This window comes from Daucus carota, chromosome 4, assembly GCF_001625215.2.
Source record: "Daucus carota subsp. sativus chromosome 4, DH1 v3.0, whole genome shotgun sequence".
Classification (NCBI taxonomy): Eukaryota; Viridiplantae; Streptophyta; class Magnoliopsida; order Apiales; family Apiaceae; genus Daucus; species Daucus carota.
The window spans coordinates 29,258,131-29,279,576 of NC_030384.2; the positions used below are offsets into that span (position 1 = coordinate 29,258,131).

At 33.1% G+C, this 21,446-nt stretch overlaps 3 protein-coding genes across 4 annotated transcripts; 1 reads left to right on the forward strand and 2 right to left on the reverse strand.

Moving 5' to 3' along the window:
• Positions 1 to 64: 64 nt before the first annotated feature.
• LOC108219196 (uncharacterized) lies at positions 65 to 5,783 on the reverse strand. Its single transcript, XM_017392510.2, has 5 exons — positions 5,390 to 5,783; positions 5,119 to 5,227; positions 3,705 to 3,822; positions 1,376 to 2,299; positions 65 to 623 (listed from the first exon to the last, which is right to left on the reverse strand). Exons 1-5 carry the CDS (start codon positions 5,541 to 5,543, stop codon positions 225 to 227), a joined length of 1,704 nt encoding a protein of 567 aa, XP_017247999.1. The 5' UTR covers positions 5,544 to 5,783; the 3' UTR covers positions 65 to 224.
• Positions 5,784 to 13,434: 7,651 nt separating this feature from the next.
• Positions 13,435 to 15,364, forward strand: LOC108216220 (acid phosphatase 1). The gene is made up of 3 exons (XM_017388917.2): positions 13,435 to 14,280; positions 14,372 to 14,584; positions 14,680 to 15,364. Exons 1-3 carry the CDS (start codon positions 13,889 to 13,891, stop codon positions 14,855 to 14,857), a joined length of 783 nt encoding a protein of 260 aa, XP_017244406.1. The 5' UTR covers positions 13,435 to 13,888; the 3' UTR covers positions 14,858 to 15,364.
• A 135-nt stretch (positions 15,365 to 15,499) lies between these two features.
• On the reverse strand, positions 15,500 to 18,636 carry LOC108216219 (BTB/POZ domain-containing protein At3g08570). 2 transcript variants are annotated; one of them, XM_017388915.2, is made up of 5 exons: positions 18,333 to 18,636; positions 18,173 to 18,261; positions 17,910 to 17,976; positions 16,451 to 17,599; positions 15,500 to 16,130 (listed from the first exon to the last, which is right to left on the reverse strand). In XM_017388915.2, the coding sequence occupies exons 2-5, from the start codon at positions 18,244 to 18,246 to the stop codon at positions 15,606 to 15,608; spliced, it is 1,815 nt and encodes a 604-aa protein (XP_017244404.1). In that variant the 5' UTR covers positions 18,247 to 18,261; positions 18,333 to 18,636; the 3' UTR covers positions 15,500 to 15,605. The 2 variants fall into 2 exon arrangements, with proteins under 2 accessions (XP_017244404.1, XP_017244403.1); XM_017388914.2 differs by having other exon boundaries at positions 18,379 to 18,635.
• Positions 18,637 to 21,446: the final 2,810 nt, after the last annotated feature.

Here is a 21,446-nt window from a genome sequence, read left to right on the forward strand (position 1 = left end):
CATGCAACTATCTGGAAGCTCTCCTGCCGCAGTTCTCCTTTTTTGCACAAACTGAAGGAAGGTGTGTCCAATTCAAATACTTTATAAACACAGACAATCAAGAGGTAACAAGACACCCCTTGCAGTACAGTAGAATGCAATTTTGTAATTCTCTATATACGAGCCAAGTCGCTTGTGAGGATTTAAAGAAACAAAGAAGGAAATAACAAGCACGAATAACAAGGTTACAAGGGGCCAAAAGGTTCTGGCAATTGTTCAAACCCGTTGTCAAATATGGGTCCTTGATCAAATTTGTCATCACCATTGTGCAGCCAATTTGTGTCTTTTGGATCCTCTTTAAGCAAAATTGCATCATATCGCGAACTCTCGTATATGTCCACGTCACTCACTCTTGAAGAAACTGGATATTTGTTTTCTGAGTTCACATTTTCAGGATACCTGTTTACATAATGTCCATTTTCCGAGAAGACGCTGTTATTGTTAACAGGCATACTTCGATCTACTGCTGCTGGAACACTTGTAGACCGACCAGGCTGGCCTCTGGAATTTGCAGACCTTATACTTTGTGGGAAGAGGGTTGAGCCCATAACTGGACGTGTTCCATTGGTCCCATTCCTGATATCCTGAAAACAGGAGAAATGTGTTTAAGATTTAATTGAATATACTAACATAACTTATCTTATCCAACATTTGTTACTGCTCTCATCTAAAACAAACGAGTCTCATCGATTCAGAATTCTGTTCTACGAAGAGAAAAAAGAATCTGTATATAATATACTCAATTTTGATATCAGAATTTACAATAGCAGTGTCACACCAGAACTCCAATGGTCAAAATTCCTAATCTTAAAGGAAACAAGAACCAGAAAAAAGGAGTTTCATTGGGCAACTTAAGTATGCAAGCTCGATTAATATGACCATTATGACAGCAAACTATTACTTTCAGAAAACTTACATGTTCTCTTTTAAAGTACTTATACCATGATAACTCTATAAATACAGGTGTTGTTCTATAATAACTGGTAACATAATTCAACAGTATGACAAACAATTGTACTGGGAAGAGGTATGCCATAATATCTATGACAATGACAGTAATATTGATTACAAAAGAGATACTGCAAAGACTTAGCATTGACACTGTTGATCTTGTAACACAGGCAAAAGATGAAGATGGATGCACTTGACCTATTCACATTTGCTGTATTTAAAGTCTACGAATAAATTAACCCATTCTTTTTTCTTTTTTTTTATTTACGAACAATATTTTCATATTTCATTACTAAACTATAGACACATCCTAAGTGACATTATCTGGATCCATTTCCCGACCTGCATAACTCGAAAGAAAAAAGAATCGAATTTGTAAGCGTACCATATGTCTAATAGCCATATCCAATGATTTTTTGGATATTGTCCTCCCTAATCCTGTGGTGTCTGGAGATGCCTTTCCAAGTTTCCTTGTTGATGCTTCTAGGACATGTGAAGGTCTATGCGACTCCACTGTATCAACAACCTGACCATTGGCATGCATGCGGCCCCTTCCATGAGGCTCTGAGAGCCTTCCATTAGGCTCCGAGTGCCTTCCCCTAGTGACACTTGGTGATGATGGCCTTCTGAGTGTTGCATGGCTTTGAGTCTCGACATTTCCCTTTACAGGGAGGGTGGATCCTGGCCTGGATCTGCCAGCAGAAAGTGGCCGGTCCGGCAAAGTTGTTCGTAGATTAGGTGGAGTATCAAGTGGAAAATCATGCAGCACAAGTGGCTGAGGTGGGGGCCGAACTCTGGGACTAGGACTGCTTGGCCGAGATCCTGGTGCTGCCCGGCTCCCATTTGAAATGGTGCGAACTGGGGTTGAAGGTCCAGTTGATTGAGATAAAGATGGTGCCGAATTCCGACGCGTTGGAGTAGATGGCCTAGAAACTGTTCGAGTGATTGGGGTGTTCAAGTTTGCCGGTATTTGAGGCCTAGATGTAGGAGTTGAAGGTCTAGAATTTGTGGATGGTCTTGATCTGTCAGCAGATGAGCTTGGTGGCGATGGACGCACTCTTGAAGGAGTTGAGGACCGTGATGGAGTCGAACGGCTTGTTGGGGTGGAAGGTCTTGAATTGGTTGAAGATCGAGTGGTGGGGGTGGAGGGTCTAATATAAGATGAAACTGAAGCAGAGCTTGTGTTAAGAATAGAGGAGGATTTATTTGAAAAGGTGCTATACTGACTACTAGATACAGCAGGGCGAGTAACCGAACTGCTTCGGGCTGGTCTTGAAGGATGGATGTTCTCGGATTCAGAGACCGAAAACTGAATATGACACAAGCACAAATATTAAGTGATATGCAACTGATCATGAAAGACATCCTACAAAAAATAATAGAAAATAGGAAACATATAGAGGCAGTATAAATCAGAGACCCGTATATACTTTACATTTTTATGTGAACAAAGTCAATTAATGGTTTCTTGCTACAATGGAGTCAAATTAAAATATACTCCATATGTTTTTTTACAGAATCCATTAGCAGAGTTAATGGCGTACTCATACAAGGTCATTTCCACTTAATTCATTGACCCACTAAAACACTACACTGAAGTTGAGAATTGAATTAGAGAGTTTAACTTAGTACATGACATCTTCTTCAATTTTTGATATAGTTCAGCTCAGATATACTTGGTGAAAAAGCTGCTATTTATTATGCAAGTTTCAGCCTTAATAGGAAATGTTCTTCATCATCAGGCTTCAAAAGATCTACAAACAGTTTTGATTTTGAAAGGCACAAACAGTTACTTTAACAGCAAGGAGGTGTATTATGTACATGAATATTAGGAAGTAGGAACCACAGTGAAAAATCAAATTTTTTGACTTTGTTGTATATGCTCACAACATAGAAGGAGATTTTGTTGAAATCATATAGAATTAGCTCACTTTTATTCTTTATGTGTTCTAACTGCCACAGAATAGATACGAACCGATAAATCTTATTGTTTGATTAACGGTTAAGATTATATAATAATAGAAAATATTTATATATAACATTTAAATATAAATATAATTAATAATTTCTATGTTCTAAACATAATAGGAGGTTTTGTTAAAATCAAATAGAAATAATTTTTGAATCAGAATATGAATCCTATTCTTTTTATGTTTAAAACCAAATAATAAGAGGTTTTGTAATTAGAATATGATTTTTATTATAAAATTCTATTCTAATTAAAATTTAATTGTTAAATCATCACTAAATCTTTTTATTTCACTGAAATGAAAATCACTTTAATCGTCTATAAATTGGCGTATAAAATATTAGTAGCATGATTCATAAAGTAAATCAATTAATAATATATTATATTATTTTAATACAAATTTATTTTTTTAAAAACAACCGCAAATCATACGAATTTTTAGAATAAACATATATTTTTAAAAAATATCCGTGCATGGCACGGGTTATAAGCTAGTATTAAGTAGTATTGCATTTTAAACTACAAAATACATGGTGCACTTCATATGCAACCATTAGTGACGTATGTCTGCTGCTAATTAGTTAAAAAATCTTTAAGTTTTTGTCACATTCTCATCTGTCCATATCTAGAGGAATGAAAAAGGGTATTGGCCCACTATTGCACCACAATTGCTTGTATATCAGGCAGACCCAGACTCAAAGTAAATATTAGGTATTAATTAAATGTTAGTTATACTAATACACACCCTCGAAGCCTTAGTTGTTGAAACAGATCTGGTACTTCTTTTTGGAGCAAATGTTGCAGGTTGCGATTCGCTCCCATCTGACGAGGGGAACAGAGGAGTTCCAGGAGGAGTAAGAAGCCTGTTAACAATAGATGCAATAAGTATTATGGAATGCCAGTTAACTAAACTAATTAGTAATCCTTGTTACTCAAGGTCCTAATATACTAGAAATCATCCCAAAAACAGTATAACTACCAGAGTGCCAAAAACATGCCATGACAACATCAACAAGAAAAGGAACACATGTAATTCAAACAGATAAACAAGAAGATAACAATCAGCAAAAGTTATACCTGGAGTCCCCAGATGCTCACAAGTTAAGCCACAGGAACATATTACAAATTAAATAAACATGTAGCTTCCATCATTCATAATATCATAAGTTAAATCAGAACATATAACTAACAACATATAACTAGTGGAAGTTCACACAACTGAAAAGAGATCTCCATAAAAAGAGAGATATTCTGTAAACTCTATTTCTCGTACTTTCTTTTCAGTAATAAATTTGAAAGCTGACTAAAGTCGATCTAAGCATACTTCATTCATAAAAAAGAATTCATATCTTAATTCTTTCTGATTGTCATTAATGCTAATCCGCTAATAATCTTACATGCTTTCTTTTGTATACTCCTATATTTTAAACATAATAAAATTATATATATTACACTACATCAGTTTAACTAACTTAATTAAACCACAAAGATACAAAAACTTAGTATCATTTCGGATAACACTCAATCAACCATTTTATAAGGGCAAGGGAACTTAAACTTCTCACAGAATATCTAACTTACGCTGGAAAAGCCTACATAAATGCATGTAGTAGATAATCTAGTTGTCTTCCATCACAGAGTTTTTGGTTGTTCTATGTTTGTAAATGTAAGAGTTTCAGAGTATAACGGGGATTTGGAAGGAAGATTCCCCAATGTGTGTGTGTTTGCACACCTTATGAGGAAGTAAAAAGATGCTCACATCCGTAAGTAATAACTATATAGAATCTAATATTTTTTGCAAGAAGTGAAACTAATTTAATTAGTTCTACATAATGAGTATACATATCTACTTATAATGAGTATACATAGTTGCAACATGATTAAATTAAACACATAACCAGAGCAAGAGTAAAATGCACTAATATGCGATAGTTCAGATCCATACTTAGTCACTACGAAGCCTACTAATGCAACAGAGAATCTCTACGAGCAACGGAATCAAGCACACGAAATATATGATTTGTATAAAATCAACAGATTACAAGCAAAGAAGTAAGCGATTATTTATATCTGACACACTCCCTTGCATAAAACACAGTGTAATGACAATAGATCTGAATTCATACATGACAAATAAACAAAAAAGTTAGAATAATCACCAATCGTAATCATTCTTTCCTCCGGCATCAACAGACGACAAAAGATCATCAAATCCAGGTTTCGGATTCTGCTTAACCGCTGATCCAAGCGAGAGCCTCCCTAATTTCACTAAAATCAACAAACAACAACACTTACCTCAATAAGCAACAATATCAACAACATCATCACATACAACAAACACATTCACAATCATCACATCACTGTAAATGCGTAATTAACAGAACCGCAGCTCATATAATCAAATAAACATGTGTTTATACAGAAATGTACCGTCGGAAGAGGCATCATTGCGTCGATTGCGAGAGAAGAGATCGAGCATAGCTAAATGATCTTCGGCGACGGTTGAATTAGTGAGCGAGTGACGCCGTTGATGAGCTCCGGCGGTTGATCTAGCGCCACCGCTAACCGAAGATGTACGGCTCATTATTGTATATAATATACTATAACAGTGTGTTTATGTATGTATAGGTTAGTGTAACTAGCAGAAAAACAGATTCACAAATCCCAACGCATCTCGAGGAAGAGGGGAAGGGGCGCTAATGTGGGAGCATGTGGAGCGAGAGAGATTGAGAGAGAGAGAGAGAGAGTAGATGTGAAGGGAGACACGGAACGTGCCTCTTTTTTGGTCTAGTCTTTACGTTAGATGTTATAAAAGAGACTATCGGTATTGCTAATTGTAATTTAAGTTTTATTTTAGGCTGTAATGTTGGTTGTAATAGTGTAGATTTATTAGTATTAAATTAAGTTAGATCTAGTGAACAAGCGTGGTAGGGTTTGTGAATTGTGATGGTTAGCTTCTTGTTGATATTCTTTTTCCGGCAAAAGTTGACACTTTTGTGATGGTTAGTTTGTTTCTAAGCATATAAATATAAAACATATTTCTTACTTTCCGTTTATATGCTTTATTATTTTCTACACATACTTTAGAACATATATAAAATAAAAATGTAAATAGAATATATAAATATTTATATTCTTTTAGTGAATTTTTTTACGCATTATTAAGTTACTTGTAGACCACATCTTTATTGTAGTATTGTAGACCAATATCTTAACCATTTATTATATTTAATCTAACGGTCCTTATTATTCTCTTTTTATTATTTTTTAAATTATGTTTAGTGAGGGAATGTTAGATATATAGTATAAAATACAGATCACCAGCTATAAGCATGGGCATCAGTTATGATTTTGTATTTTATGTGATCTGTGTACTATGCAATAGTTTTGCACATCTATGTAATTGTTTGTCCATTTCGTTCATTATCGATTATCGTTTTCCATCTCCATCTTGAAATCAACAACCTCCATCGTGTTACATCCTTATTGGATTTGGTTAATTTTTGTTCTTAAACATGGTTGAGGAAGATGATGACAATTATAATGGATTGTTCTGCACCCGTTGCATATTATACATATGCATATAATGAAAATGCAAGACGATGCATTGTCTTGCAGAACAATCCGTTGTAGTTGCAAAACAATCTATTTTAATTGTCATCATCCTTTTCAACTATGTTTAAAAACAAAAATTAACCAATAGAGGTGCAGCACGATGAGGGGTGTTGACTTCAAGATGGAGGAAAAAACCGATAATCGATTATGAACAAATTGGGCGAACAATTACACTGATGTGCAGAACTATTGCATAGTATGGAGAAGTACATAAAACACAGAATCATAATTGATGCCCATGATTATAGCTGAGGGTCCGTATTTTATATAATATATCAAACATTCACCCATTAAACAGAATTTAAAAAGTAACAAAAGGAGAATAATAAGGATCATTAGATTAGAAATAAAGAATGGTTAAAATGCTGGGCTACGATACTACAACGAAAATATGGTCTACAAAGAACTTTACTCTTCTTATATAATATAATACATAGAGTTAAATATGCCTAAATCGAATTGAAAAATGTTTAATAAGCAATGTCTAAAATATTTGATATTTGATATTATTTATAAATAACTTTTTTTGTAGTTTTCACTGTTGATTTTTTGCGGACATAATATATATAACCCAGTATACCAGTATTTCTTAAAGTTTAAACATCCAATTACTTACAAAATATATATATATATAAAAATATATAATCATAATATATATTAAATTTAAGATATATAATTCGTCTTATCAGTACACACGTTTTGCCTCGAATAAGCTATATTTTTATTATCTAACATTCTCAACAAAACAGACTGTATTATTTACTTAACTTATTTTATAATATTATTAGAAAATTCATATATTTTGAGAACTCGGTGCAACTTAAGTAACTTATCACTAATTTTTGAAAAATGCTAGCTACTCAAAAAATGATCCCAATTTTTTTTTTAAATCTAGTTAACAATATACGATTGGTTTAAATCACACTAATAATAACGAAGACTCATGTATACATATTAACCACCCAACTAAAGTTAGTCGTCGCCACATTATTTGGAAATAATATTTGAGATACGTAAGCACTACTTCTGATTTTTTTTACCCGTTGGCTTCTAGACTTGACGTTGGGGAGTTTTTCCTCTTTGTGACCTTGTGCAGATTTATTATTGATTTCTACTAAAAGAAGTTTTTCCTTTTGTGATCTTGTTCTCAGATTTATTGTTGGCTTCTACTAAACGATCAATCTCTGTACATTTTAAGATATATCAATAAATCAGTTATTTATTATGTGAATATAAATAACATATAATATTCAGATATATATAACATGTATTTATTTATAATCGATAATTGATGTGTATATTATTCTATCAATTAGAATTTTCTTTTACAAAAAATTGAAATTTATAAAAACAAGGATTATTATCAAATATACTCCTTTTTAATATTTAAATTGTAATATACTATCTTCTCCCAAAAATTGCGTATTTACATTCTTTATTTAAAAATTTACACTTAATTTGCATATTTACGTTTTGTTGCTTCTCCCTCTCCCTCTTGATTTCTCTTTGGTTGCACTCTTTCCTGCTAACTCTTTGTCTCATTCTCTCCATCTCCTGCCTCTATCTCCTCGCTCTCTAATCTTTATGTCTTTCTTTATCCACGCTCTCTTCTCTTCTCTTCTCAGACTTTCATCTGATGAGATGAATTTTTTATTAGAGTTTCAAATTTTGGAGAAATTGATGAGAGATTGATTGCTGGTTGCGGTGGTTATTGATTTTGGATTTCGTAGTTTCTAAGACGAAGGAGGCAGATATGGAATTGAAGAAAGAGAGAGTTATACCGTAAGTCTTGACTTGTTGCTTTGAGTCGTTTTCTAATTTGTTTTAGTTGATTGTTTTTGTATTGATTTCTAGTTTGTTATTTTAGTTGATTTTTTGATTGCAATGCGCGTTGATCTTGTTTTTGTGTTTGTTTTTATAAAAATTAGCCTTTAACCCGTGCAGAGTACGGGCGATTATATAGTTCATAATTTATTATTTAAAATTTAAATTTTAACATTATTCTATTAGTATTTTAATATTGATGAATTGATAATTAAATTATATTAACCAACGGATTATATTTTCTCACAAAAATTTCGCTTTTAAAATTTATTATCTATTTATTGATATTTTTCTATTATTAATATGTGATAATTTATTATTCAATTAATTTTAAATCAGATTTTTCATTTCGTATATCTTTATATGTATGAAAAAAGATTTTTGTCTTGTAACATATTAAAGTTAGAAAATGTTACGTAATGATTCGTGTTTGTATTGAAATAAAACATGTTAGAGTTAAAACGACTTATATGAAGGTTCTTGTTAAAAAAAGATATTCAAAATTATATATTTATAATTTTATTTTTAGCATATTATAATTTTTTATGAAATATTATATGATCATGTATTATCACGAGTGTTTTTAGTATTTAAAACTGTTTAAAAATATAATAGTAACAGACTTAGACTTGTTTAAAAATGAGTGGGTGTAATGATAAAAAAAACTTACTATTTATAATAACGTAAAAAAATGAGAGAGACATCCCAAAATAGTAACTCTAAAGAATTGAGTGGGACAGAGGGAGTATATTTTTAAAAATTCAATAGAATAAATAACACCATCAGAAATTCAATCGAAACTCAGAAAACGAGGCTGGAACTAGAACATGGGTTTGGTTATTCCAATAATTCAGTCAGTGTCCAAGTCACGGTGTAACTGAGCATGTGCATCAATAGTGTACATACTCATGTAGATGACCGAAGATATTTTGGTATCACAGTACGGTATGTTTTCTGAAAGTGAACGTACAGATTGGTTTCGGATCAACGCCAAAAAGGAGAAGACTACACCGGAAAATGGAAATTGGACTTCGGGATAGGATTAGCCATTAACAGCATAATCTGGAGAGTAATAAATGTTAATTAGATATATAAAAATATATTGAAATAATATAATTAGAGTAAAATTTTGTGAAATCCCAATTTCATTGTGGTTTTGGAGTTCACATATGTTCTGCTCTTAAAATATTATAGAACATATTATATTTTTCGAATGATGTTCTACAAACATCATTGTTTCATTAAAAATATTGCGGATCTCATGCATTTTACAATTGAAACATTGTATATTATATTATTTTATATAACATATATAGTTGACTGAGCATATTTATTCGGTTGCATAACATACATATTGTACTTGTAAATTCATAAGATTTGTAAGATTTTATTGAAGCAATGATATTTGTGAAACATGTTTTACAAGATAACACGTTTTACAAGATATTTTAATTATAAAATTTTCTTTTTCTGAATTAAAATATGAGACGTATATTTTTATTCTAAACTTTTTTTCTAAAAAAACAATTTTAAATAAGTGATCAAAATATTTAAAATTATTTGCAAAAAGTCCAAATAACTTATAAAAAGGATAAGAGGGTGTATAAAATATAAAAACGCATTGCACTTAAGTCTTCAAGGGTGCAAATTCACCTGTCCCTACCGGCCAAATTTAATACAGTCAACAGGTCAAGCCATGCATGCACCGATCTTAGATCTCACATAATAAAAGCGTGCTAGTCTGCTAGACCAAACTCCAAATATTTACTCCCTCGGTCCTTTTTAACATGTCTATTTTGATTTCTGATTTGATTATTTTTTTATTAAAATTTACATGTATCATATAATTGAAAAAAATAATAAAAACTATATCATTCGAAAGTATGTTTAATCTATTTTAATATGCAACTTTCAGATTTTAATAATAATGAATATATAATTCGTAATGTTTAATCAAAAATTGGTTAATTTAAAGGTATTGAAGGATGGTATGTGCCTTTTCTTATAATGATATTTGCACTAAATTTAAAGTGTAAAAAGTATATTTAAAGATGTGATTTTTCATCGTAATAATATAAACATGGGTTTGTCTAGTGTGTGCTCATGAGCAGATGCTAAACATGAAATTTTATATGTTTAATAGATGGTGATGAGTGTGATGGTTGTATATGAAGGGAGTCTACCATTATTAAGACATAATAATTAATAAAAATGAGTCAAACATATTTCGTGTGGAAACGCACCATCATGTTTTAATACACAAAATGGGTGTATATTCGTTCATGATGTTTGAAGATTTTTAATGAATTTTTAAATTTGATTATGAAATTTAGATATTAATAATTTATTAAAATTTAATAATATTCAAAGATAATATTAAAATTTAAAATTTAAGATATTTGGATCAAAATTTTAAATTATTCATACAAAATTATTCAGTTACTGTATAATTTCATACCTAAATTTATTTTATAATCCCATAACAACAGCAACAAGTGTGTAGTATTGAATTGAGATTCTATATAATGCTACAAAATATGATAATATTCAATCACGATTTTAAATTTGAATTTAAAATTTGATCATATTCAAATAGTATTTTTTTTTAATGAAAAATGCTACATACAGTAAAATATATTTTCAACTTTTTTTTCTCCAAAATCTAGTTGAACATGTATGATTTGTTCTAATCACACTAATAACACTTCGATCTCTTGCATGAAAAATCCAAATTCTATATAATCGATTTTCACACATGAATTTTTTTTTAAAAATCTCAAATCAATACACGCTCTTATCCTCAAAAACCTAGATCGAAATACAATTTTTTATCGTAAATTAACTATATGTCGAATATAAAGTTTTGCAATTTTTTTATATGATTGCGAAACAAGAAAAGAATGTTGGGATAATAGAGATGAATGGGCCAACACAGGATATAACACCACACCTTTTCAAATTTGGAATGCTCTACCAATGGGATGAGACAGACTCGTGGAAAGAAACACGATTCATGGAACTAAGAACATGGGTGCATTCTCAACCACATTTATACTTGAGTATAGATAGGGATGGCTCACAAGCATGGTCGATCTGCTCCTATTCTTCACCCTCATATCTCATTCTCTACATGTTTTTTCTTCCCCTCCCTTTTATAATATTTACTAAGTATAATGTAGCTGTCACTATTTGGTTACACATGCACGTCAATTATCTCGCAACTCATTTTCCAAGTTCCGGGTCGTTTTTATTAGTACTAAATTTAAATCTGTACAGTACAGATGAAATTAAATTTGGACCACAAAAGATCGATTTTAATGAATACTCCTGGTTCTCGCACCGTATTTTTGATTTTAAACTGAATTTTTTTTTCACGAATTTCTTCACCGTCAGGCCTTGGTGCGAGTTTATCGTGGTCTACTATTTATTTATGCTTGTAGTTGTGAACCGCCAACTTTGACCATCTAGATAATTAGAAACGATTTTTCTATGGTGTGTCCAAGGGTACACACTAAACACTAATTTTTATGAGTTTGGTGCATTCTTATTGATCATGTAATCATAAATATGGATGGCCCCCTTGCATTTACACCAACTTCACCAATCAAAATCCACTAAACTCATCAAATTTAGTGCTTAATGCGTGCCTTTGGGCACACACTAGAAAGACCCGATTAGAAATGTCGAGTTCGAAGAAAATGTTTGTAACTGGATCATCAGGGAATGCACAAGATTGTAATTGACATTGGGCCGCCAGGCCCACTATATTTTAAGCCACATTCGATTATATGATAAATACTGTACTGGTCTAACAAAACCAAATCAAATACTCTACCGTTTTTTAGTAGACGCATTTTTTGTTAGAAATTTTTAGTTCGTGACGGAATCAGAATTTCAAAAATACTCAAAACTTGTTTAAAGCAGAGAAGTACAACCATTCTTGCTGCAGCAATTTTTTCCTCTAATTCGGTTCATGCAAGGAGCCAAGTATCTGCAACACTTAGAAATCTTGAATGACTGAATCATATATTATAATTTGTTTTTGCAGGTAAAAGCTGCCGACTAGAATTATGTAAAATAATGAATTTATGTAGTGGATGGTGAATTTATATATTCCTATATATAGTGCCTATACATGTACACAAAGTATACATTTAGTAATGGAGTGAGGTAGGTTTGGTGGACTATGAGTTCATGATGGAGGAATCTTAGAATACACAATATTTAACTTACTATTGGTTCGACACCTATTTTGATAACCCAATGTGCACTTTTTTCTACTCTAATTATGGATAAGCTAGGGTCTTTATTGGATTTTGACCTTCTTTCATCAACCTCAAACTTGGAACAACATTGGTGGATCACTATATGTTATTTTTACTCATTATTCAACTAGGTTTGACATTTCATCATAGCTTCTTTTTTTGTTTCAACTGCAATGGAATTTGAGATCCCTACCACCACTAATTCATAGGTCATGAGCCCAGGTCCCTGATCTATGATAATTATATGCTATTTGTGAGCATTGGCTGATTTTATAATTTTCTGATGATCCATTACCGATTTTGAGCAATCATATATGACTCGGGTGGCAGACGACTGATGCAACATATTTATCTTTTTTTTTTTTGTATATGATAAGTTAAAACGCTAAAATTATAATGCTAAAACCGTCGATATTTTGATACATGGAGAAAGAATTAAACGCGAATCGAACCTGGTCCTTGGAGGAGTTATACTATGATCTATACCACTTTGGTCTACTTATCGATTATATATAATATACAACAAATAGTTACAGAAATTTCAGAGGGCCAGGCAGGTCCTGCCTGCAATTGACTCCGCCCCTGACGGGATCTAGTTACTTAACATAGTATCCGAGTCTGTTTATGGAAACTACTTGAATGGATTGGTTTACTGGTCATTCAAGAACATGCTGATAATGATAAAAGACCTTCACCTGATGCTGACCATGATGCACTGAACTTGTGTTTTCATCACAATCTGGATGCATGCATAAAAATACTGTGTATACAAACATCTATGTTGCTCCACTTAAGTATAAATAGTCCAAGAACTCTAACTCCTTACATTTGAAATATATGGATCCTTCTCCAGGATTCCCTTACTTTGGTGGTGGATGACTCTGAATTCTCTACACCGACCATGCTACATAGCCATATAGCACATAATGTTACACAGGCATTATACATTTTCTTTGTATTCCACTATTGACAGTGTCTATTGTTTTCCTTCTGCTTCGAAATGTCGGTTTTATTTCCTAAAATATTATTCCAACTGACCAAGTGGGAGAGAGTGGAGGGAAACCATGTTTATATAAAGGAGTTCTTACTACCTAAATGTTCCCCAGATAATACAACATTCTCTCCCTCTGTTCTACCTGTCTGAGTACTGCATAATTACGTAATTATAGTTAAGTTGTAGCTGCCATTCTTTTAATTTTTCGTGATAGGGCCTAAGGGGCGAGGAATGAAGGTAATAAGAGGAGTTGTAGTGATATTTATGGTAGCTGTGTTAGCGGAAGTAGGAGAGGCTGCAAGGTCCCTGAGTTCAAACTGGAAGCCTAGATTAGAGGGGGGTAACTATGATTACAGTTATAGCTATTGCTTGAGCTGGAGGCTTGCCGCAGAGACTAATGATATTAGGGGATGGCGAACAGTTCCTTCTGAGTGCCTACGCCATGTCCAGTCCTACATGCTCCTTGGACAGTATAACCTTGACCTCAACTTGATCATATTTGAACACATTTTTCCTTACATCAACTCAATTCCTCTGTCTAATGATGGATACGACGCTTGGATTCTGGATATTGATGATACTTGTCTGTCCAATATTGTCTACTACAAACTAAGGCAATTTGGGTATGTTTTACAATTACATTTATTATGTCAGCAATATATATTTTGATATAACAGTAATGGTTCCTTAATCATTTTTTTCATATGTGCATAGGTGTGAGCCATACGATCCACAAGGTTTTAAGATGTGGGCGTCGAGAGGAGGCTGCCCAGCAGTTCCAGCCACTCTAAGATTGTTCAACAAGTTGGTGGAGACCGGACTCAAGGTCTTTCTTGTGAGTGGTAGAGATGAAGAAACACTTTATCAGGCCACAGCTGATAATTTGCATAATCAAGAATTCATTGGCTACGAACGTTTGATTTTAAGGTAACACATATAATAATGTATGCACAGGTCTGTAGATAAATGAAATCTTAATTTGCAGACTGTTTTTTTATTAATGCATGTGCAAGCTTATGCAGGAGTGCAGCGAATAGGGGACAAGGCGGAGTAGTATTTAAATCTGAGAAGAGAAAGCAACTAGTGGAGGAAGGATACAGAATTTGGGGAAATGTGGGAGACCAGTGGAGTGATCTTCAGGGAGACTTTACTGGCAACCGGACTTTCAAACTTCCTAATCCTATGTACTTTGTACCTTAATAATACATTTCTAAGCGTGTAGATTACCAAATCCTTCTTCTAGAACTCTATGGCCGCACAAGGTTACAAGCTGGTCTCAGTGGGAGCAAGCTAATTATACTACACTTTCGTAATACAGTACATTCATTCTGATACTCATTGTAAACAATAGTCTGATTTGCAGTTTGTTCACATTGGTAGATGGATGGCTTGATGCCTTGATATACAATTGACCTCCTCTCGGCCAAGGCAGTTTGCTCTACTTCCACTCTCCATCTCCTCAAGAAGGCTTAGACATTTACCATTTTGCTAGCTTAGGTTTTGCTTAATAATACATATATAAAAACTATAAAAAGACAAGTCCTTTGTGATCTAAGGAAAATATTAAATATAATGATAATGGCATATTGTCATAAGTGTAGATCATTTGACTAAGAAGTTTAAACAAAAAGTGCATGACATGGTCATGCACATGTACCCACAGACACTGAACATACTTCAAGTAGTTGACAATGTCTGATCATACTTCCACTTAGGGTGAATGGAATTCTAAAGTGTTTATAACTTTAGTATTGTTATCTATAGACTTCCTTTATTTACTATGACATGATTAGTGGTATCAGAATTCAGAACCAGTCGACAAGATATACCACGACATAGAAAAGCTATCCAAACATATAATTGAATTGCATTAAGCAGCAATAGATTGAATCATTTACACTGGATGGATTTCTTCTCATAAATTGAATGTCGTAGTTTGAATGACAGACTAAGAAAGAGAATACCTCTTACTTCTGCGTGTTTTTCCATCTGTTACTTTGGACTTCCTTGCAGACTTCTTTTGTTTTCCTCCTGGAGGGCCACTAAATATAGCAATCCTGCCAATCCCTTTGGATAATGACGTTAAGAAAGTTCTTCCATTGCCGGACTTATCCATCATGCCTTGTTTCATGCAGACCTGCTCCTTCTCCAGATCACTCAGCCTTACTCGCATCCTGGAAATCTCCTGTTTTAGTTCTCGGTTCTCCCTCCTCAAAGATGAATAGGTATCACGAGGAGACATGGCTGCACTAGGTACTCCACTGCTGATCTTTTGTGACAGAAATAAATCTCCAGAACTTCCAGAAAGAGAATTTTTCAAGCGAAGTTGCTCAAAATAGAGAACTCTGACAGCCATCTGGACTGGAAGCCTATCATTCTGTGCAGCGTGATTGGAGGCTTCTTGAGAGAGCTTTTCGCAGTCAATTAACTTGCAGAGCTTCTTACGCTCCTGCTCACTCAGCATTGGATGGGCCTGATACATCAAAATAGAATGTAATTTGTTTTTTTGGGTGCAAATATAAAAGAATTAAAACCAGTGACACATATGCCTAAACTCTGAACATTCATGTATATATGATATATGATATCTCTATAGTAAATTTCCATAATTCACCAATCGCATTCTGTCCCTGCCAAAAGTAATAAATATTTGACAGAAGGGGGAAAATTCCAAATGTGTATTAAGTATAGACTTTGCACGTACGACTGATTAAAATTTACATGGAATATGAAAGTAGTTTTTGAATTTTTTTCGTCAGGTGTAGGATCAATGCTTTCGGAACAGAAATTTACCTTTATATATATGTCAATAGCTCTGTAAATCCCATCATCAATGACACGAGAATAATCAGGCAGAACTTCAATGATATCGATGAATTTTGTTAGACAGAGATAAGGGTCAGGGGCAATTTCTGCTAGATATGCATCAATAAGTCGTCCAACCTTCAGGACGGAGCCATGACTAGGTGAACCAATCCCTTCTGATTCATACCCACAATCATCATTCTCCTCTTCATTAACGCATTGCAGGAAATGTACCAGTATTCGATGAACAGTTTCAACATCAAATAAAGAATCACCAGTTTGCGCACTTGGTATAAGCAGATCATCAAGTGAAACCAGATCCATACGTAATGCAATCCTTCTTTCAAGCTCAAGCCTGCTGGCAAGGTCTGCATCAACCATTATTGCCATTCTTAACATCCCGAATAGAAAATTTAACGGAATAAGACAGCTCTTCTCTGTTGGTAGTAAACTGACAAGAGTTTCCACAATCACTCTCTGACAGACTATCATCGAGCCATTATCTGGTCTAGCTGGATTCCAAATCTGTTGTTTACCAATGCCCTTCAAAGATGATTGTGCATAGTGCATCAGAGATGCAGTGATGCTATCTACACGGACACCACAGTTTGCCATAGCAGAGATCACTCGTCGGTAAAAGTTAATACTCAGTATTGATAGATCTTCAATCCACCACTCAAGACACTTATCCTTAAGCTCTGTAGAATCACCATCAAATTGTAAACGTGATAGGCCTGATGCTAATTGCTCCTTGCAAGCATTCCGAGATATAGCATCTACACATTTCTTGGTGATTCCCACCTCCTCTGCTGTAGGAAGTAGCAACTCACAAGCTGATAGTGCTTCCAACGAGTTTTCTAGACTCTGACACACTACTTCATTCAGATAGATTTCAGTGCGTGCTATTAGGTTTTCTTCATAATAAGCCTCACTCATTTCTAGGTATTCTGAAGCACATCGTAGAGAAGCTACATTTGCAGTGGTGATCTCAAAGTTCATGCCATAACAGTATTTAATTATAAGCTCAAACGTCTCCGAACCACCTGGGAAATTGGTAAGCTCCAACTTAGAGAGACCATGATCCTTTAAATTTCCTGCCATTTTTCTTATTTTACCACTCCGAGATACCAGGGGAAACTTTTTGAAACATAGAAATAAGAAAGAACATCTTGATCAGATTCGCGAATTTCACTATTCACCAACATATAATTATCAAATCCAGAGAAAATCAAAAGATACTAAACATTTTTGGAGTATTTTCAATTGCACAAATTTAAATATGCACACAACCATGCATCCACTAAGGTAGCCTTATAAATTTTAACCGCTCCTAATCTATACACTCGAGGGTATCCAGTATCCACTAGGCTACGATGCTAGGAATGAAGACATTCAAATCAAGAAACGTTCATTTCAAAGTCGAGGAGCTAATCGCAGAATAATTTACCTTATGCAGCAGATAGGAATCTCCATCAACAACTAATGTAATGTCCCCGGCAACATCTGAAAATATACTGTGCACAGGTAAACAAGTCAAGAAAATGGCACTTACTTAAATTATAGAATAGGTTAAATAATTTCAATTAAGAAAGAATTAGTGATTAATAACATTCAATTAAGCTAAACTACCCACATACAAGATCTAAAGAAAACAAACCCTATAACACATTAAAAGCATGTACTAAAATCAAAGTAATCATAGTAAAATACCGGTTAGCAAAGGAATTGCAGAATCTAGGAGAAGAACGAAGAGGAGAGAGTGAGCTGCTATCTGAAGAGACCATTTGATTTCACAGCATCTGCAAAAGGAGGAACATGTATAAAAATACCAAATCCGCATCCACTTATTTGTACATAAAAAAAATCGTACTCAGTGCACTGAACTCCCGCATCAGTAAGGTGATACGCCGCCTCACCTTTACGAAAGCATGTGAAATGAACAAGAATCCCCCCAACTCCTCAGTGTTTACAGCTGCCTAAAAATGCTTTTGTTGGCTACCACCAAATTGTTTCTCCTTTTCATCGTCCTCTTCTTCTTGTACTCTTTCCCCTCACTAATGTACATGTCCAACTCTACTTTACATTATTTTCTTTTCAAACCAATTCAAAATTATATTGTTATGACTAATCAAACATAATTATTTGCTCACTTATTATGCTTCAGTTTCAAATGCATGCAAAATTCGAAACCAAACTGACATTAATGTCCTAGACATGCGTTACATGTAGAGTTTAACATTATTATAATTAATGTGGTAGATAAATTTAAATAACATGGTAGAATAGTTTAGTAGGGAAGATAAAAGAGAAAGCTGCATGGAGTGTCGGGGCAGGAGCTAAGACATGTAAAGCAGCCAAGAATAAAGAATAAAGGAACCATCTTGTACTGTCTTTTTTTCTTTATCAGGTATCTTTTGTATATTTCTTGCATCCGGTGCATAAATTTTTGTTAAACATAATTCATGTGGGTTGTGTTGCTCTTTTAATATGTTTAATTTTGGTTGCAGAAATCGGGAATCGAAAAAAATCGATTGATCTCCTGATACGAGATTTATTAGAAATTGATCGGGTTTTAGTCAAATCGGAGTGTAATAAGTAAATCGATGAAATATTTTTTTAAAATTGCTCGAAATTTATTAAATAAATCAGAAATATTTAGAACACGGACTTAGTATTAAAAATATTTAGGGATTTGAAAAGATTTATATGAATGATAAAATTATTTATACTATTATTCTAAAATACATTTATTTCACAACTACATACATTAAGTTTATTCATCTTTTATTACTTTTTTTGTAAAAGCATATTAATTATTGATATTTTTGTATAAAAGAAAGGTATAGTATATTATCGGAATCAATGAGGTCGTTTGGTTGACAGGAAGTTCTTGGGGTATTTTAAATGACTGGGAAATGACAATCTATCAGGTTGTTTGGTTTACCAAAAACACAGGAAGTCTAACTAGCTGGGAAGTTGTAATACCTGTGAAACCTAGGAAGTTACTTACCCACTACCCTCTCGGTCACTCACACTTCCACCAGATTTAACTTTAATGTATACATGTGAAAATATATAACAATTCTAAAATTGATACATATAATAGTAAAAAAGTTAAATATTAAATTTTTTAGAGATTATTATTATTTATTTATTATTATTATATGTAACTCAAACTTATATTGTTGAATTATATTTATTCATTAAAAATATAGAATATGTTCTTTTAATTTAAAAAAATAAAAAAAACGGTAACATATTAATAATACTATTTTGTCAAAAATTTATAAAATATAATCCAATCTAGAGTCAGGAATAAGTTTGAATAATTAATTTGTTTATAACTTTATATACAAATTTTATATAAAATAAAAAATACAATTAATTAATTTTAATTTTTTGTGTAATTATTAGTATGGACTATTGCTAAATAATTTGGAGTAATTTTTAAAAGTCGTATAAATTTTGTATGATTATTATTATTATCAAAAAATGATATTTATCATTTAATTATAATAAAAGACATTATGATTATGAAAATATATTATCCAAAAAAATAAAAAATAAAAACAAATAATATGCAGGAAGTAAAATATCCAACATGTCAACCAAACACGTTTGTGTTACTTCCCTGATATTTAATGTAGATAGGAAGTAGAAGTTACCATAGGAAATAACTTCCATCATGATACCAAACAAGCACAATGTAATGCATAATCTTTTAAAGCAGCATTATCTGTTTTCTAATATCTGGGTCACTGGGTGTTAGACAGAAAACTGGAGAGCTGAAAAGAGGGCATGCGCAGAAAAAGCAAAATTTAAAAACGAATTTTATGTACCGATTTCTCCGCTTGTTTGACCACTAACAGTAGCTTGATGTGTTTTTTTAATTATTGTCCTCTGTGCAAGATGTTTATTATTGGTAGAAATTAGTGAGCAGTGGGATCGTATTCACTCAGGTTTCTTGAATTTTAATCTGAATAATATAAATTGTTTTCGGATTAAAAACGAATATTGAGGATTTTTATTTCACTAAATAATTATGTTTTAAAATCAATTAACTAAAAGTGTAAGACAATAGACTTCACTCCTCTGACTTTTACACCCTGCTCCCGAGTTTTAAACAGGGAGGAAAGTAAGTGAATTTCACTCCTATTCATGCTCCCGAATTTCTTAAAGGGACGAAAGCAAGTGAAAGTGAGTGCAAATATAACATAGTTTCACTTGATTTCTCTCCTAAAAAAACTCGGGAGCAAGGCTTTAAACTGAGATAAAAAGAATTGGTCACGTAACTCGAACATGTCAAACTCTGTGAGTAAACACTCTGGAACATGATAACATAATTAATAATGATTAACAATTGAATTGATTAAGTAATCAGAACGTGTAGATACGAACAGCCTACTCATGAACCTGGAAGGGAAACTGATTAATAAAATCAGCAGTTATTTGATGATTTTACAGTAATAACATAAGAGTAGGTTAGAAACTTAGAAGAAGAAGGATATGTAGAATATTATTTCCAGAATCATGTCACAAAAGAGAGGAGAGAAAGACCATATATACATTTTCTATCCAACTTCCAGCCAGTATTCTATTAACCAGCACTCAAGTTGGACTGGGAGGTGACCAGGAAACCAGGCCAAGCATGGAGGAAATAAAAGCATGTTGTTCAGCACCCAAGGGCCAAGGCCTTTGTGGGAACATCAGCTAGTTGCAAAACAGACTTGACATGTAGAATGTTAATGGAATTATCCACCACAAATCTCTGATAAAATGGAAATCCACATGAAGATTGCTTCGTCCGTTCTTGAAACACATAATTTGCAGCTATATATTTTGCAGACGAATTATCACAAAACAAATCAATAGGAGTAGGAATTGAAACCAGAAAATCGTCAAACAAACCATGTAACCATATGAGAACCTAGTGGCTAGTGGTATAACTCATAATGCGATACTCAGCTTGTTTTGTGTTTCTTTG

Bases quoted from the DNA above. Each gene is read 5' to 3' on its own strand.
- LOC108216219 (XM_017388915.2), bottom strand. From the start codon at position 18,246: ATGGTCTCTTCAGATAGCAGCTCACTCTCTCCTCTTCGTTCTTCTCCT. The intron at 17,600-17,909 runs GTAAATTATTCT...TGTTTCAAAAAG, and splicing joins ATTCCTATCTGCTGCATAAG to TTTCCCCTGGTATCTCGGAG. The intron at 16,131-16,450 runs GTAAATTTCTGT...TTGATGTATCAG, and splicing joins CTATTGACATATATATAAAG to GCCCATCCAATGCTGAGTGA.
- LOC108216220 (XM_017388917.2), top strand. From the start codon at position 13,889: ATGAAGGTAATAAGAGGAGTTGTAGTGATATTTATGGTAGCTGTGTTA. The intron at 14,281-14,371 runs GTATGTTTTACA...ATATGTGCATAG, and splicing joins TACAAACTAAGGCAATTTGG to GTGTGAGCCATACGATCCAC. The intron at 14,585-14,679 runs GTAACACATATA...AAGCTTATGCAG, and splicing joins TACGAACGTTTGATTTTAAG to GAGTGCAGCGAATAGGGGAC.
- LOC108219196 (XM_017392510.2), bottom strand. From the start codon at position 5,543: ATGAGCCGTACATCTTCGGTTAGCGGTGGCGCTAGATCAACCGCCGGA. The intron at 5,228-5,389 runs GTACATTTCTGT...TGTTGATTTTAG, and splicing joins CAATGATGCCTCTTCCGACG to TGAAATTAGGGAGGCTCTCG. The intron at 624-1,375 runs GTACGCTTACAA...TCCTGTTTTCAG, and splicing joins ATATGGCTATTAGACATATG to GATATCAGGAATGGGACCAA.